General features: G+C 43.6%; 1 protein-coding gene across 2 annotated transcripts in view; it reads right to left on the bottom strand.

Annotated features, from left to right (window-relative positions):
• The window catches only part of PTPN14 (protein tyrosine phosphatase non-receptor type 14), a 121574-nt gene that overhangs the window by 46940 nt on the left and 56643 nt on the right, over positions 1 to 17991 (bottom strand). For both annotated transcript variants that reach the window (XM_057397040.1, XM_057397039.1), the window contains exon 3: positions 16869 to 17038. In XM_057397040.1, coding sequence (XP_057253023.1) covers positions 16869 to 17038 — 170 coding nt within the window. The remainder of the gene's footprint in view (positions 1 to 16868; positions 17039 to 17991) is intronic.

Here is a 17991-nt window from a genome sequence, read left to right as displayed (position 1 = left end):
CCCTGGGGACACCACCAGAGCATTCATCTTTATGAAAGGCTGGAGTGGGATTGCAAAAGTAAAGCAAACCAATCAAAATCGTATCATATGGAGAAGAATAATCTGTATTTTAGTGTTTTCAGCTGAAAAGCAACATTCACTGCAAGCACAATGCTGCACAGAAACACTAGAATAAAACATTTGGGAATGGAGAGTTTGTTAGCCGTGCATCCTTGAAAAAAAGCCATGTGTCCATCTGGTTTGGGTTTTAAGCACATGCTAAAAGTGTTATTGTTCAACATGGCAATCCTATTGCCTTCAGACTGCTTGCACAGTTAAGCTTAAATACAGGCTCAACTACGGGCTCGTGTGCCCTGAAGTGAGCAAAACTCTTGCATTTGGCTCCAGAGAGCCAAAGGCTACAATACAGGAGACTATTCTTTCTTATGAGCTTTGCTTTCTTTTTTGAGCATTAAAACAATAAGGTAGGACTGAGCCAGGCAGGTGAACTGCAGCAATGCCACATACTGCTTTTCATATATAGGTCTTAAATGCCATAAAGGACAATGAGTGTTCTCATCTGCCATCCCACTGCCAGAAGAGATTAAAAACCCACAAACTGCAGTCAGAAAAGAGGGCCCCGAGGAAGGATATAACTTCCCTTAATGGTGGTAACGCTGGAACTCAACCCAGATTGCCTCTTCATCAGTAGAGTCCACGGGTCAAACGGGTATCAAAGCCTATGAGAAAAATCCCTCTTGCTAAAACTTCCTTCGGCTTTTTTGTGCAGTCTGTGAGAAAAAAATGCCAGCAAAGTCTCACACAACTCCTGCCTTCACCATCACCTTCCTGCTAACATGGGCTCCCCCATTCGCACGCAGGCTCCCAGGGCTTTTTCTCCTCACCTTGGGCACACACATAGCTCTGGTGCAGGACTCTGAGTTGCCAGGGCTTTTAAATGCAAAGCATCATCTGTCTCGACAGCAAAATCAGAGGGACAACACTACAGAGCACCACTCTGAGTCCCTCTGTGGAGTGGTTCTACTAGCCATCACCCCTCCTTTGGTGAATGACAAAACATGGGCTCCACCTATGAACAGGAGCTCCAACCACATATAGGCTTCACCTATATATATGTATAACATGACATGGCTTGAAGCCTACATGTCTTTTCCCACAATTAGTCACATCCCCTTCACATCAGGTCTCATGCTCAGAGAGCAATGAATGCCCCTAGATCACTGGATGGCATAAAAGTAATGGCAGCTGTGAAGATCCATCCTCACAAAGATGCAGAAATGGAAAAAAAATAAGCCATGGTTATGTATGCTGAAGGGTACTGAACCTCATGGGGAAGAGAAGCACAAATATCCTTGTTGGTCTTTCCTGACTTGGACCCAAGAAAGATTACAGAAAACATGAGATTAGACCCCCAAGAGTTAATAACAGCTTAGATTTACTTCCTTTACTTGTGTGTGTTGACTCAGTTCAAAATATGCTGTTCCCTGCCTTGAAAAGAAAACGCAGCTAACCTTCGAGCTGTCTCCAGTGTGGGAAAAGGTGGTTTAAGTTACATATGGAAGCAATATGAGTCAACAGTTTGAAAGTTCTCCTGGTAGCTAGCCAGGTTAATGGCCAAGCAGGTTAGAAGATCATGCTCAAAAAATGTGGTGAGTTAATTAGAACATATGCATACTCTAGCTCATACTCTGCAACACTGAAAAGAAATAGATAACTCTTTAAAACTGGGTTAAGTACAGGCGTAACTCTGAACTATTCTTTGGACACAGAACAAACACGAAGAGTCTCGACTGTCCCATGGTCTCCATTATGCCACTTGGAGTAACAAAACATACTGCGTGCACCCCATAAGCCCTTCCTCATTTTTCTCTATGTATTCTCAACATTCTCCTTCTGTAAACTCTGGAATGTCATAAATCCATCAGCCTTTTCTGGTTACATGTGCCACTGCGCATTGATGTGGAAGTTGAACAGAGTGGAACACATCTCCCAGTGAACAACCGGTCTGCATATGTAAGCACCCAGAAGCACATCCCAACATGATTGGCCCGTGGGTGCAGAGTAGCATGCGAGTGTATTCAGGTGTTACCTCATGCAGAGAGCAAATGAACATGTTCAAACTCTCAGAATGTGTGCTTAATCTGAACTCCAGTAGCCTGCAGTGAAACCTCCTTCATGAACACATGGAGCACTTTAAAAAACCCCCTACCAGTGAAAAACCTTTAGGTTGTATCCCGACCTCATGTAATTAATGCCTGAGAAAGCTTTATTTTGTGGAATTTTACCTTGTAGAAAGCTAAAATCCACTCCATTCACTACTGCCTTCTACAGCAATCTGACGTGGTAATAAGAAAACACTGCTTGAAACGGGACACAATAAAGTTCTCACCTATCTATAGGCTGTCAGTAGAAAGCCTCATATTCTTGTGGAAAGATAGTTGAAGCAACTATATTAGCTCACTGCCAGCAGAAAACAGGAAAACTCAGGTTGTTTTCACCTCCCGAAGAGCTTGGTGAGCCTAGCGTTTCCACAGGAACAGTTGAAAACAGTCACCCCAGGCATCAGTAAATCATGGAACAAAACCATGGCCCAGGAAGTTCCACCGTCTCAGTGAATGCAACCTTGCAGAAGCGAACACAGCTCTGATAACAACGGGATGTTGCCAGTGAAATACGTGAATTGGTGCCCTGTTGGGTGGGTGAAGTAGATCCATTTCATGAAATGAATAATTATTCTTTGTAAAAGCCTCAAAAACAGCTGAAGATATCAAGTGGAAAAGCAGCTGCCAAAGATAAAGCAGTGACCCAGCAAACATCTCACTGCACAGGAATCTGCCATCTTCCGACGCTGACATTTCGGCCAAATTCTTGAGATTTTCAGCTGCATAAGGGCCTCCATACAAATGCTTCTTTTAAACGCATTCAGAGACTTCAGACTGTACTGACATCCAATTGCAGCTCCTTTAAATTGCTTTATAACCTGCCAGCAAGGCAAAGAAAGATCAAAGTTACTCAGCTCCCTCAAAAAGGGGATGTTTACAACTAGTTTTCATGGTTTGTCTCTGCCATAAGAGAAGGGGAAAAGTTTGCTCCAGCCTGCAGTGCGACAACCATAGGTCAGGAAATTTAGCTGAAGACTGGCACTGCTGCTGTAGCCAAGATTTCCACTGCTATCAAACTCTCAGCCATTTGAAAAGCAGTTAGAAACCCCAGTCATAAGCCTGTCTGCTCACAGGCTGCTGCTGATGGCTTGACCCTCTTCCTGATGCTTTCAGGCATCTATCTGGGACTTGCAGACCAGCAAGATGCAACTTCCTTTTCAAAACATGCAGTAGAGAAAAAGAGAATGAATCACCAGCAGAGGAATCCTGAATCATGCTGTGGAAATGCCCGTTTCTTCTCACTGATTACACAGGAAGTCCAGAGCAACTGTCATTCTCGAGGCTTCATCAGGAGAAAATACATGACTTAGGTAGGGTTGATCTGTGTCATGCAGACTTTTAAGTACTATATCCCATAGCAGCCTGCGTTTCCCTAAGGAGGAACTGCTAGTCACTGCTACTGCATCACATGGGAAGATAGGCAGGAGAATACTAGCCCCACTTTAGGTAACATATTCATCCGCAAAAAGCAGTGCCTTAAACTACACCGGGAGACAAGTCAGAAGCAGCACAGCAATCGGTGAGGTACACCATAATATTCACTGTGTGCTTAATGAATGGGCAGCCTCATTCTGCAATGATATGCATTGTTACTACACCTTAAGGGGAGAATAAGGCAGTCAAGCACTGTGCAATAGCCTAAATGACAAAGGCAGTCGATTAGAAGAGGAATCATCCTTTTCATCTTCATTTGAGGAGATGCATAAAGGCTGATGGGCACTTCCGTGACTCACAGCTAGGGATAACCAGTGTTTCCCATTTTCCACTCTCCTTACCCTTTCTCCTGTAAACCATAAACTTGAGCAGAACATCTTTTTTTTTTCCTAGGGAAAGCAAGATCATTCCATGACAGTAACTCTCTATAGACACTACACTAAAACTTCACAGAAGAGGCAGACCAGACATTATGCATTCAGTGATTTTCAGAGTAACTCTCAAATTCCTCGCTGTTAGCCACAAGTGAGGAATTACAAATAGATTTTTCCTGAAAGAACTCGCTCCTTTCTTTTGCCTAAAAATGTGGCAAATGGTTTCAATACGCACCATGCCTTCTTTCTAAAAAGCCTTACTTAATAAGACCCTAACGTAACAACTCAGAACCAAGCTCTGAAGAGTCGGACAGGGCCTTGGTAGGGCTATCACAAGTGAAGTGGGTGATAAGCTGTTCCTCTTTCAGAAGTTACCAAGCATCGCTTGCCCTGTACTTTGAAACTGTGCCATTTCATGCAAATGTTCCTTCTAGCTTATGGACAATAAGAATTTATTTTATTTTCTCTTTCTTCTCCTCAGTTGAGGAAGCAAAAGGAAACAGTTCTAGTACCAGCACGTTATTTGTTTGATACTAGAACTCCATAGGCTTGTTTATGTTCATAAGAGTGTATTAAAATATAAGGTATTTTTAGGCTACCCAATTACTTCTTGCACCTCCTCCATGCTGCTATGAGCCAAGTCCTCTGCTCCATGAACCTGCCAGTACAGAGGGATGCCTGTATATACAACATTTATACTGATGTAACATTACCAACACACCCACAAAACTGAACTGCACCCACTATCACACAAAGTGCTTTCAGACCCTGAACATTCTCATCTGTGGCCAATCCAAAGGGGAGACATGACTGACACTACTTAACAGCTTGGAATCAAGCCCTTGGATCAGTTTGAGACCACTGGAAACACTGAAAAGACAGTGTAACAGATGCCCTGCTAGTTTTCCAGTACGTAGTAGCATTCCCATTTGAAAACAATATTACCCTTACAAGACTTTTAAACGTTGTAACTGCTGCATAGCAAAGCCAAGGAACTACGTTCCTCCTGCATCTGCTGCCGTTTCATTTTCAGGTACAGGGAAATCTCATCACTACTGTAATCTCTTCTCAGTGCTCTTTCTGAAGCTAGTAGTAATGAAAAAAAGAGAAAAGGTATCTTAGCTTTAAAGAAGTTTGCCCTTGGCATATGCACACCAATAAAGAGCTACTTCACCCCTAAACTTAGGGACAGTTAATTTAGTTCAACTCACCTTTTCTTTTCATGCAATGCAGGACATGATGAAGTCTAAATGAAAGGAGCAATTCTGCCTTACAGGAAAGCAAATTTATCCCTCTACTTGCTTTTAGTTGTGTCTGTTTTAAGAAGACGACAATACACTAGCGATCTTCAGCGAACAAAACCATAGAATCATAGACTCAGAATCATAGAATGGTTTGGGTTGGAAAGGACCTTAATATCACCCAGTTCCAACCCCTGCCATGGGCAGGGACACCTTCCACTGTCATGTCACCCAAGGCTCTGTCCAATCTGGCCTTGAACACTGACAGGGATGGGGCATTTACCACTTCTCTGAGCACCCTGTGCCAGCACCTCAGCACCCTCACAGGGAAGAACTCCTGCCTTAGATCTAAGCTGAAAATCCATCAAAACCGATTCCAATGGCAACCACAGCAAAAGCTTCTTCACTAAGTTTAGAGAAACCACTGATGAAAGCTCAGTCTTTGCTTTAGAAAGCAAGCAATGAAGGTGGCAGGGAACCTCCCTGTCCATCATGGTGACAGCAGCACACTCCCATCTGCCAGGAGACATTAATACTATGTCAACACAAAATTCAGGTCTATTTCTTTTTAGAAACAAAACTATGATAAAATAAAGTCCATTATTTGTTTGGCAATTCGTATCTCTACATCCTACCCTAAGCCTGACAGTCCATGAGAGCAAATACCTAGCTGAAGGTTTCTTGTGAAGTTTTCCATGTGTGCATAGATCTAGCTGGGCCATGTTGTTAAATCCAACTTCTCCCAACAAATCCTCAAGCTGTGTAAACTGCAGCTTGTGATCCACACGCTCATATACTCGCCTTAACAGAGTCTGCAGTTCAAAGAAAGCAGGATGTAACTTTCCACTTCATTCCTAAAAGTAAGCTGCTGCTTGCATGAGGTTGTTCCACTGCTAATTACAGCAAGATTTAAAAAGCATTTAAAAATATGAGGAAGAAGTTCTTTACTGTAAGGGTGGTGAGGCACTGAAATGGGTTGCCCAGGGAGGTTGTGAATGCTCCATCCCTGGTGGTGTTCAAGGCCAGGGTGGACAGAGCCTTGGGTGACATGGTTTAGTGTGAGGCACCCCTGCCTATGGCAGGGGGCTGGAACTGGATGATCTTAAGGTCATTTCCAACCTGAACCATTCCATGATTCTATGATTCTAAGAATATGCAATCATATGTGCATGCAAGAGCCAAGAAGGATAGGATTTAAATAGAACTGATGCTGCAGGTTATCCCAGTGATCTACACAACACAAGTGTTTCTTGCCAAAAGCGGTGAGAACAGCTTCCTCACAGGCTGAGAAACAAAGAGTGGTGGGTGTGATTCATCCAAACACACAGCTTCATACACAAAGCAAGCTCCTCACGGGTAAAAACAGAAGCCAGATTTGTAGCCTCAGCAGCATTTCAACTGTCAGATATTGCAGGACAGACTTTTAGGCCCACTCAAAAGGTTTTTGCTTCCTTGCAGGAAAGCAGAAGACTCTCTCCCATGTATTAGAAGTCGGTTTGACCGCTACAGCAAGTTCAAACTGCTTCATTTATTCCTTTTGTTTCAGGATTATAAAGTGCCCTAAGTACCACTTTCAAACAGTCTCATGGACATTCACCTTCTGGAATTAAGGTTCAAACCTGTCGCATGCAATGGAGGGCACATTCTTCACATGGTGGTTTGCAGCCATGTCATAATCATAAGCAGTTGCTTCTTCCGGTGACCAGGAATAGGACACATAAGTGAAATGAAGCTGCATCAAGGGAAGTACTCAAGGAGGGCTTATAAAGAAAGATGGGGACTTTTTAATAAGGCCTCTTGTGATAGGACAAGGAATAATGGTTTTAAACTAAAAGAGGGGAGATTCAGACCATATATAAGGAAGAAATTCTTCACTATGAGGGTGGTAAAACACTAGCACAGGTTGCTCAGAGAGGTGGTGGATGCCCCGTCCCTGGAAACGTTCAAGGTCAGGCAACCCAATTTGGTTAAAGATGTCCTTGCTTATTGCAGGGGGTTTGGACTGGATGAGCTTTAAAAGGTCCCTTCCAACCCAAGCTGTTCTGTGATTCTAAGTTCAGACTGGATGTTAGGAAAAGGTTCTTCACTGAAAGGGTGGCTGCTAACTGGAACAGGCTTCCCAGGGATGTGGTCATGGAACCAAAGCTTTCGGAGTTCAAGGAGCATCTGGACAATGCTCATAGTCATACAGTTTAGTGTTAGGTAAGTCCTTCGTGGATCAGGGAGTTGGACTCCATGATCCTTATGGGTCCCTTCCAACTTGAGACATTCTGTGATTCCTCCTCTGTCCACTGCGCAGATCTATGTTTTCTATCCATCTGGCTCCTTCTGCACTTTTGACATGGATGCACAATGAATGTACTGTCCCCTCTGAAGTTTCACAGGCCATGAATCAAGCCCCCTCAAAGCCAGGCTATTACTGAAGAGTGATATTTCTTTCTTGGGTAAAGTTAGGTGCTCCTTTTCCTTCTGGTTTTTGAATGTTACAGAGCACTTGGAGTCACACCTCTATTCCCTTGCTGTTTTACCCATCTAGTTTGAGCTTTAGTTTGAACATCTAAAAAAACCCCAGACTGAATTTCATATCATTACTTCATTTCAAGACCTGCAAAGTTTAGGGAAAATCCTACCATACTCAATAAAAATCACAAGCATGCACCATAAAATTGTTACATCATTCTACCCAGGCGCAGATTATTTTCCCCACAAAATCTGAAACATTTCTGCTCTCAAACTATGGTAAAAGCCATCCACATTCCACACCCCTCATGAGAATCAGCAAGAGCTGCTCAGCGTTCCATGCAAGCTCAGGCCACCCAATACAGGCTCAGCAAGCATCTCCAACAGTACATGTGCCCAGACAGGCCAGGAAGACAGTTCAATGCCTCCACCAGCATGACTGGCATGGAAGGACTCAAGCTGATCCAGCCTAGGACCACTGAGGAAGCTCCAGCACTTCATGTAAATGGTGTATCTTTATCATGTCAGAAAAGTAGAAACTCAAAAGTGTAACCTCTGTTGCCATTCAAAGGGGCCCAACAAAAAGCATAGAGCCCTCCAAAACTATCTGTTCCACTAAAATTTAACATAAGGAAAGTGCCCATCAGGACAGTAATACATAGGAACACTTGAATTAGCCCCAGAACATAAAATGAGTATTATTTCCTCGTGATCAGATGTAAATGTGATCCTGCCTGATGCCAAGACATTCCTGTTCCAACATTTCTAACCTTTGCCTTCAAAACACTCTGAAGCAGGAATGCAGCCTGGAGTATCCAGCACTGTATTTATAGTTATGCAACACTACTTTTTAGAACTGCTACATGTGTACTGCCCAACCACACACATGAAAACACGTTCACTTTCGGGTCTAAAAGCACAGTATAATGTAATAGATTAGATCTAAGCATCAAGAGTTCCTTCAAATATCTGGCACAAGGAGCTCAGCTTTCAATACCCAACACACAGAGAACAAGCTCCCCATTCATGAAGCAAGTCAGCTGGGAGAAGGGTTCGCCCTCCTCACCAAATATTTTATAAACAGGGAATTAACATCAAATCTCAGGTCTGCCTTGAAGGAGTCCTTATTTTGAAGTCAGAGTTGAAACATCCACTGAAACAAAGAGCCAAAAAGAGCCAACCCCAGAATACTACTGAAAAGCCAAACAACACATACGCTGCAACAATACAAACACAAGGAGACCCAAGCAACTACTGCATATTATTTGTTGCTCTAAAAACACCATTAAAGCTAATTAAGGATCAGCCTGTTTACAACAAGTCAGGCTACGAGCCTCGTGGGGTTTTTTTTCCATGCTACAGTAGCCACTCATATTAAAAAAGTCTATTAATTAAAACAAAACAATAATACCATCAAAGAAGCACCAAAATGCAAATACCCCAGACTGTCTAAGCCTGGGTGGCCACCCAGGGCTCTTAAGACTCTTCCAGCTTGCAAGCAGCTCCAGAGCTGCTCCCCTGCCTGGGTTACAATGAGCTGCTAGACTGCGAGGTAGCTGGGATGGCTGAAAGCAATGGTGTTTAGTCCCACATTCCAACAGCTGGAAGGTCAACATTACTAAGTTAGTTCAGGACCTATCCACGTTCTTGTCCAACAGAAGAGAGCCGAGATCCCCAGTGACTCAGGACTCGGGGACTGTAGCAACAGGACAAAGGGTACTAGGTTTAAACTTAAACAGGGGAAGCTCAGGTTAGATCTAAGGAGGCAATTCTTTACTGTGAGGGTGGTGAAGCACTGGAACAGGCTGCTCAAAGAAGTGTAAATGCTCCACTTACCATGCTCCACTGCCCTGTACAAGATTGTTCTACACCCGGACACTGTTTTTTATTGTTCTCTTCCATATTTTTTGCACTTATACATATACTTCTGTGTTTTCTATGCTTTTATGTTTTCTGTTTTGGTTTAGACTGCAATTGCCAGGTCCTGGTCCCACTCCCAACTATCTCATGACTGGTACTGCACCGTATCTCCCAAAACTGGGAGAAAGGCTGACTCTGGGATTCATTGCTAGGTGGAAGTAGTTGTGAACCCCAGGGAGTCACAGAATCACAGACTGGTTTGGGTTGGAAAGGGCCTTAAGATCATCCAGCTCCAACCCCCTGCCATGGGCAGGGATGCCTCACACCAGACCATGTCATCCAAAGCCCTGTCCAATCTGGCCTTGAACACCACCAGGGATGGAGCATTCACAACTTCCTTGGGCAACCCATTGCAGTGCCTCAGCACCCTCACAGTAAAGAACTTCTTCCTTATATCCAATCTAAACTTCCCCTGTTTAAGTTTAAACCCTTGTCCTGTCACTACTGTCCCTAATGAAGAGTCCCTCTCCACAATATATATAAAATATAGCAATATAGCAGTGATTGTCTGAATTTATGTGAATCATTTAAAGTTACAGCCACAGCCCAATGACATAGAGTTCTCTATAAACTGAAGCATACATAAAATACATGTAAAGTTGGAAATAATCTGTTAGAAGAATGGAGCTACCCTGGCTTATGCTTTGCGAGGATCTAGCCCAATGAGAGAAACAAAGAGAACTGACAGACTTTTTAACTGGAAATTTTTAAAACCGTGGGACTCTTCTGACCATTAATCAGTAACAAGGGATTGGCCAGGAGGAAATGGCCTCAAGCTGCCCCAGGGCAGGTTTAGATGGAGCTGAGGAACAATTCCTGCCCCAGAGGGTGCTCAGGCATTGGAACAGGCTGCCCAGGGCAGGGCTGCAGTCACCGGCCCTGCAAGTGCTCACACACGTGGAGATGAGGCCTCAGTGCCATGGGTCAGTGGTGGCCTTGGCAGCGCTGGGGAACGGTTGGACTGGATGAGCTTAAAGGGCTTTTCCAACCTGGCTGATTCTATGATTAATATCATATTTGCATTGAAGAGAGCACTCCTGCTTCTCAGTGAAGATCTGCAGCATCTTTCCAGTTGGAAAGAGCTCTTTCTAGTGTCAAGAGAGGGCTGTGTGTCATGACTTTCCTACACAGCATGAGCAGAGCTGCTCTGTAACCACAGCACAGCTCATCAGCACATGCACTGTAGCTGCATCTCCTCCCAGAAAAGACCGCAAGGAGAAACCGGTTGTGTTCATTGCTCTGGAAGCTACATAGCCTGCTCCTGGATAGCATCTATCCAAGAGAGCAGCCATGCTCTTAAAACATGTCTGGAAGTACACCGTATACATCAAATGATGACGGTTCTCGGGAAAAGACACATTTGGACACAGCAATAAGGCTTCCTTTGCCGGAACCCAAACTTCTTTCTGCTTAGTTAACCAGTGATACTGAATGGTTAAATCCCGACTTGAATCTAAAGTGTGAGAGACCAAAATCTGGCCTCTTGTCTGCCTAAATACTCAAACTTTCCTACTTGCCTTATATCACTCTGTTCTTGCTCACTTGCCAACTCATGCAACTTAACCATGCATCTCTCTATTCCTCCCATTCTGTATGACAGAATCATAGAACAGTTAGGGTTGGAAAGGACCTTAAGATCATCCAGTTCCAACCCCCTGCCATGGGCAGGGACACCTCACACTAAACCATGTCACCCAAGGCTTCGTCCAATCTGGCCTTGAACACTGCCAGGGATGGAGCATTCGCAACCTCCCTGGGCAACCCATTCCAGTGCCTCACCACCCTAACAGGAAAGAATAATGATAATTCTTTGTATAATAATGAATAATGATAATACTCTGTATTTTCATAGGGGGAAAAAAAATCTTAAGTGTTGCTGAATTCTTAAGAACCACTGACATTAAAAACAACCTCTGGGTCTACCACAGGTATATTAGTAAGCACGGCCACACAACCTATCACAGTCCATCGCTTCAGGCAAGCACAGCCTGAACAAATCAGTTGGTACATGTAGTGCTGCTTTTTCCCGATGCACTGTGATATGCAGAATAACCATTTTGGACAATGCAGTCACCACAAGGCTCAAATCTAAAGTACACACAGACTTCTCGGGCAGTCACAAGCTGCAGGACTGACCAAGCTTGAAGAACAAAGCAGCCTCATTTACCTTAAACCTTAACACCCACAGGAGTATCCACACTATCGAGCTTGCCATAGAACCAGGCTGGCACAGGAGGATATGGAATATCCAGCCTCAACACAGCAATTCAAAGCACCATGTAAAGACAGGGGTGACTGGTACAAGATTCCAGCTGGCTGTGCTTGTATTAAAAGCTGGCGACACAGGAGGATGTGAAACTTTAGCCTGTTCAAAACCAGGCAAGCAAAGCAGACTAAAAGCCAAGATAAGCTCAAGTAGGTGAGACATTTAAGAAGGACTTTTTTGAGAAGAAGGAAAAAAAGAAGTCCAGTTTATAAAAGACAAAACCAAAATAAGTAGATTTGCCAGAACCCTTTTCCTTGTAAACATGAAGCAGTCAAACACCATTTTTTATTCCCTCTACTTTATCCTCATGTGACTTAAAAATTCATACAGTCCTGAGAGTATGTTTGAGATGAACGCATCTTTAGTAATTCTTCATCTAACACTTCAAGAAACAAAGAGGGAAAGGCAGGGAATTGTGAAGAAGTATTTCCCTAAAAGACAGAAAAAGCAGCTGCAAGAAATGGGGAAGAAAAGGGTAAGGCAGCAAAACATGAGAGGAAATAAATGTTCTCTTAAAGAAGGGTAAATCTGAGGCTCATTTTTCACAGGCCCTCCAGAAAAGAGGCCTGACAGCCACAGGCTCTGATTTTCCACCTGCAAACACATTCATTCCCACACTTTGCAGGTGCAGCTATTCCATTCCAAGCAGCCCTTGTATTTTCTTTCCCAGGGAAGCTGCACTGCACGTTCTTCAGGGAAAATGCAGAGCTAACAGCTGAACCTGGGGCAAAAACCCGGTGCAGCCCAGTGCAGATGCTGGGTATGTCCCTCCCCGCACAGCTGTGAACACCAGATCTCCTGTGCACAGCACAATGGGGACCCACTGGTGGCACCCATACCAGGAGCTGCTCTTCCTTTACAGGATTATGCCCCAATCTGGACAGCACAGACACCACTGGGTATGACTGGGTTCAGAACACGTAGTAAGATACTGAAAGCTTCTTCCAAGAAAGGAAACAGGAAAGCCAGACCCAAGCACATCTTCATTCTTTCATAGAAGGCAGAGCAGTAACATGTATGGAGATGGAAGATACTGCTGAGAGTACCTTAGAACTGCAAGGGTGAGGGGGAAGACCATGGGCTGTCCGATACTTGTGCAGAAAGCAGCACTGCACCCACACTGTCAGAAAGCCACAAGAGTGTGTGGGTTCTCTGGGTTTGGAACAAGAGCACAGTGAAAGGAAGCTTGTTTACTTTAGACACTGCACAAAGAGTGATTTTTTAAGTAGTAAATGGTTGAAAGGATGCCTCCCCTCTGAGGGGTTAGCAGAAAATAAAAGGTACATTGATATTTCTAATCTATGCAAATATCTACTCTACGGGGCATCACAAAGACTTCTTTATATCAGGCAGGATGCAGATCCCAGGTGCTTTAACTATGCCAGAAGCATAGGTAACATCTCCACCTGCGGTGGCTGCTCACTCCAAGAGCAGCTGGGTGAGTAGAAAGAGGTTGTCTCTCAGTAGGCTCCCATGGAAAGTGCCTTCTGCTAATGTGCCAAGCCCCCCCTACTCCCACCCAAATGGCTCCTGCTGTAGCTGTCATCGAGCATGGAGAGGGGTGGTTTCGTTTGTTTTTTCATGTGCTTTATCACAAATTCTTCTAGAAACTTCCAAATTACAGCAATGACAACACGGTGAAACTCCTACTGACACCTTCAGGTTTCAGTGTTTCACCACCCTCATCATAAAGAATTTTTTCCTTACATCCAGCCTCTTTCAGTTTAAAAGCATCACCCCTCATCCTATCGCAACAGGCCCTGCTAAAGAGTATCTCCCATCTTTCATATAGGCCCCTTTTAAGAGCTGAAAGGCTGCAATAAGATCCTCCTGGAGTCTTCTCCAGGCTGAAGAACCCCAGCTCTCTCAGCCATTCCTCACAGGAGGGATGCTCCATCCCTCTGATCGTTTCTGTGGCCTTCTCTGGACCCTTTCCAACAGGTCCATGTCCTTCCTGTACTGCACACTCCAGAGCAGGATGGCGGACTGTAGGTGGGACATCATGAGAGCAGAGTAGAGGGGCAGAATCCCCTCCCTTGACCTGCTGGCCATGATCCTTTGGATGCAGCCCAAGATATGAGTGGCTTCCTCTGGGCTGCAAGCACACATTGCCAGGTCATGTCCAATCTGTCATACCATCTTTTTACCCTTCTCCTCTGGGATACTATCACCCTCCATCCCCCAGCCTGCATTGAATCCAGGATCCTGCAGGCATAATTAGCATTTCAGGCTTCCGACAGTAACGATAAAATGGAAAGAAGTTTGAATTTTCTCAATAAATCCTTACTGTTTCACCTGAATATGAACTTTTTTGTACAAGGATTCCCCCTGTCAGTCCCAAGCAATAGCAAAACACAAATGGTCCAGAGATTGTTTGGATGAGTCAGATGGTCTTCCAAATAAAAATGATTTAGGAACACTGCCTTAGAGCCACTGACCAACCCCACAAGTAAGGCTCCTCTCGACCAACAAAACCTAAAAGCTTGGATCATTTTCCCTCTTTGCAATGACAGCACATGAGGCGCAGTTGCCAGAAGCAGGGAGGAATAGTCAATTCAGGACAAATCTCTCAAAACCAGCTATCAAGCAAAAAATCTATAACCTAATATATAATATATACTACATAATATACAATATATGAAAATATAATATATATTATATATAATATGTATAATATATAATTATATAATATATAAGCCATCTCAATAATTCAATTCTTTGAGTTGTGAGTACTTGTGGATTATGTGTTTGCTGAAGTTTTCTCGGAAGACTTTCCATCATCTTCAAGGAATATCAATCAATCCTGGAAATCCTGGAGTCTACTCTTAACTAAAAGCCTGGACTGAGAGACGGGTTTCACCTCAAGCTCCAGAAATGGCCAAGAAAGCTCAGGGCTGGAAATGTTTTCACCAAGAGAAGGTTACAAAGGCAACAGGTACACTGCTAGCAGTCCTGTCACTTGCTTTGCAGCTTCAGCCTTTGGTGATGGATTGGTTTGGTGGTGGTGGTTCTGCAGCTGCCCAGAAGGAGATGGAATCTGATCACAAGTTCTGCATTGAAGACAGATTTGTCATGTACGTAAACACGAGTCAAATACATAGGCCCAGAGTGGGTGAGTCTAATGCCTACCTCACCATCACAGGTAATTGCATCATGATCAAACCTAATCCTAAAAGCAGCCAGTCTCAATTTCAAATCTGTTTGCTTACCAAAAGTGAACAAAGAAATACACAACCTCCCCACCTGCCCATCTAATCACACTTTAGACTAAGTCTTTCTCCACCACTTGGTTCAGAAGAGTCCTCCATGTCCTCCACCACACTGCTTCAAACGTGAGATTTACTGCATCTACCTAGAATTGCACAGTTGAAGGTTTCCTGCCATCACATCACCTACATCACATCATCACAGCAAAGCGATTCCACACTGCAGGAAGCAAACAAGCAAAAATCTTAACAGGCTATTCTGTACCTGAGATCCATTAGGGAGCTGCTGGGTTTGCTACAGACACTTAAAGAAACACAAGGGGCACTTATAAGACTGCAGCTTATTTTATCAATCACTTTCAGAGAGAAACCCAATTCAGCAGCCACTCCAACTGAGTGTCGTGAAGTGCAATTGTCACTGAAATGTTTTGTTATTACCAACCTGGGAAGAACAAGCAAATATACCTCTGCAGGTGAGCTGTGAATGAGCAATCAGCACTGCAGGCTGCAGCTTGAAGAGGTAATAGCATCCAAGTAGCTACAATGCTACCTTGCACACAGCTAGGCCAGGCTTAGGCTGACAAAAGTGAGCAACAGGCATTCTGACTGCATGTTAAAGGATTCTGAAGGAAAAAGCTATGAGGCTTCCCTCTCCCAACATGTACAAAGCGGGAACACACAGACACAGACAAGCATTGATGTTCAGTCTATTCCCAGGGAAACTGAAGCTTTGTGATGCTTTCAGTCTACTGTTTGGCAAGAATTCTGCACATACAGTAGTCAAGGGACTGCTCGACAGCTGCCACTTGAAGAAGCGAATCTGTCACATCCCACCAAAGTCAATTCTCCAGTGTTCAAAGAAATCCTTTAAAATACATAAACTTCAATATGAAAAATGCAATATAAAGAAAAAGCCACTTTTTTCTCCACTACTTATTTAGCCACACTGACCATGTGCAAGTTTGCAGCAACAGAACACTGTTTTCAGTGCAGATGCTTCCAGCACCCCATAGCCCTCACCCACTTATCCCAGGCTTTACCTTTAGCTGTGCTGATGCAACTCTGCTGTAGACCAGATAAATGAAATAATTCTGGTTAAAAAGCAAACAAGCCCACCCATTTCGGGGTGAGGTGGGCTTGTTTTCTCCCCTTTTTTTTTACATTCAAACACAGCACAGATGTGCAAAAACCACACAGTGATGTGGTTTACAAGAAATAGCCCCTCAAAATAGCTGCATTGTTACAACTGCAGCACAGGGCTCCGAATAAAAGAGCAATTCCCACTCGAGTTGTTTGCAAAGGTACACCCTGAACATAATTAAAGGAATAATGCCCTCTAACAATTTTCCTCCTTTTGTGAAGTGTAAGGGGAAAAAAGTCAGGAGTGGGATGGGCAAACCCCAGAAAAGATGCCAAAGTTCACTTTCAGCAAAGCACAGGCAGACATAAGAGTAACACACAAAAGCTGTATATAGAGGTCCTTTGCCTATGGCTTCCTTTTAATCAATAGTGGGTTACAGAAAAGACTATGTTCACCATGGTCCCATTTAAAATTGAACATGTATTTATGGCTCCCTTTTTGTTCCTGCAGTTGGTCATGTATAATCATTCACCGGTATTGCTTCCCCCCCACAAAACAGATATAATTCAAGAGGTGACTTCTCTAACTTCTCCCCATTTGTGCAATCACCAGGAAAGGAAAGAACCAGATGATACCTAAGCAGATACTGAGTGCCAGAAACGGAGCAACTGCCTGTTCTCTCCCAGCTGTATCACAATAGTGTGAAGAGAGGAAAAGCACATACCTTGTTACCTCCTGCTGCAGTCGGGAAACACTGGGCACGTAGAACATCACCCCAAAGAAAAGCAAAGGCTCATTGGCAAATTTGTCCAGCTGCTTCTTTAGAGGTTTTTCCAGTTCAACCCAGCGGACTTGCTGGCTCTTGCTAAGAAACCAAAGGCCGAAGTAGTGTGTCTAGATAAAGAAAGCAAAGAGTGTCAGTTTACCTTGTTCAGCTAGATCACACACACGCTATCAATGACACAAATGCAAATAAGAACAGATGGCATTGTGTATGTTTTTCCATATGCAAAATCAGAGTAATTTCTTTTTTACTGCCCTTTATTTTTAGGACAATCTTGAAGGCAATGATAAATTAATATTGCAATAAACTTCACGGAGTACTATCTGCCCCTTCCCATCTCTTTCAAGTGCCCTTGAAAGAACTCTAGCTGACGTTGTAGCACAGGTTACATAAATGATTTACAGACAGTGTCTGAGTCTTTGTCTTCATTTACACTGAGCCTTGTGAACAAACAGCAAACACTAGGTCTGAATCAAAGCACAAAGGCTTCAGGAGACTCTGGATCACTGCAGGCAAAGCACTAGGACTCTTCCAACTATGAAATGCAGAATGCAAACCTACATGTATGTGTCAAAGTGTATTTGCCAATAACAGAACCCAATACAGAACGTGTTTACTTTTTTAATGCATTCACAAGGTTTTCTGATGGATACACTTAAAACATGCAGCACCCAAGTTGTTTGCTCTAGGCTTTTACAGAAATACCTGGTTGAAAACCTCAGCCATTTCCTATCCTGTGTAAATCTGTAGTCACCTCCTGTATAAGCCACACAGGACAGTTGCTGGTGGAGAGCAATTAACAAGGAACAGTGTTCGGAACTGGAGCTTCCAATACGACAAATGGGTAATAAGCAGCCCATCCGTCATGAAGGGTTCTATTGAAAAACTCTTCCACCAGTGCATTGAATACACCGATGTACTACTGCAGGCAAATGCATACTGTAACTAAGAGCAAGTACTACAACTACAGATCTGGAGAAAAGGAGAAAAAATGCATTCATATTTAGCAAAGGAACTCATCCCTCAGTTGCTTGGAAATCTGACTGTAGCCCAACTGTGAAGT

This window comes from Pezoporus wallicus, unplaced genomic scaffold, assembly GCF_028554395.1.
Source record: "Pezoporus wallicus isolate ANWC-B61680 ecotype Strahan unplaced genomic scaffold, APGP_CSIRO_Pwel_v1 contig_14703, whole genome shotgun sequence".
NCBI lineage: Eukaryota > Metazoa > Chordata > Aves > Psittaciformes > Psittacidae > Pezoporus > Pezoporus wallicus.
This window is presented reverse-complemented; position numbering and strand designations above follow the sequence as displayed.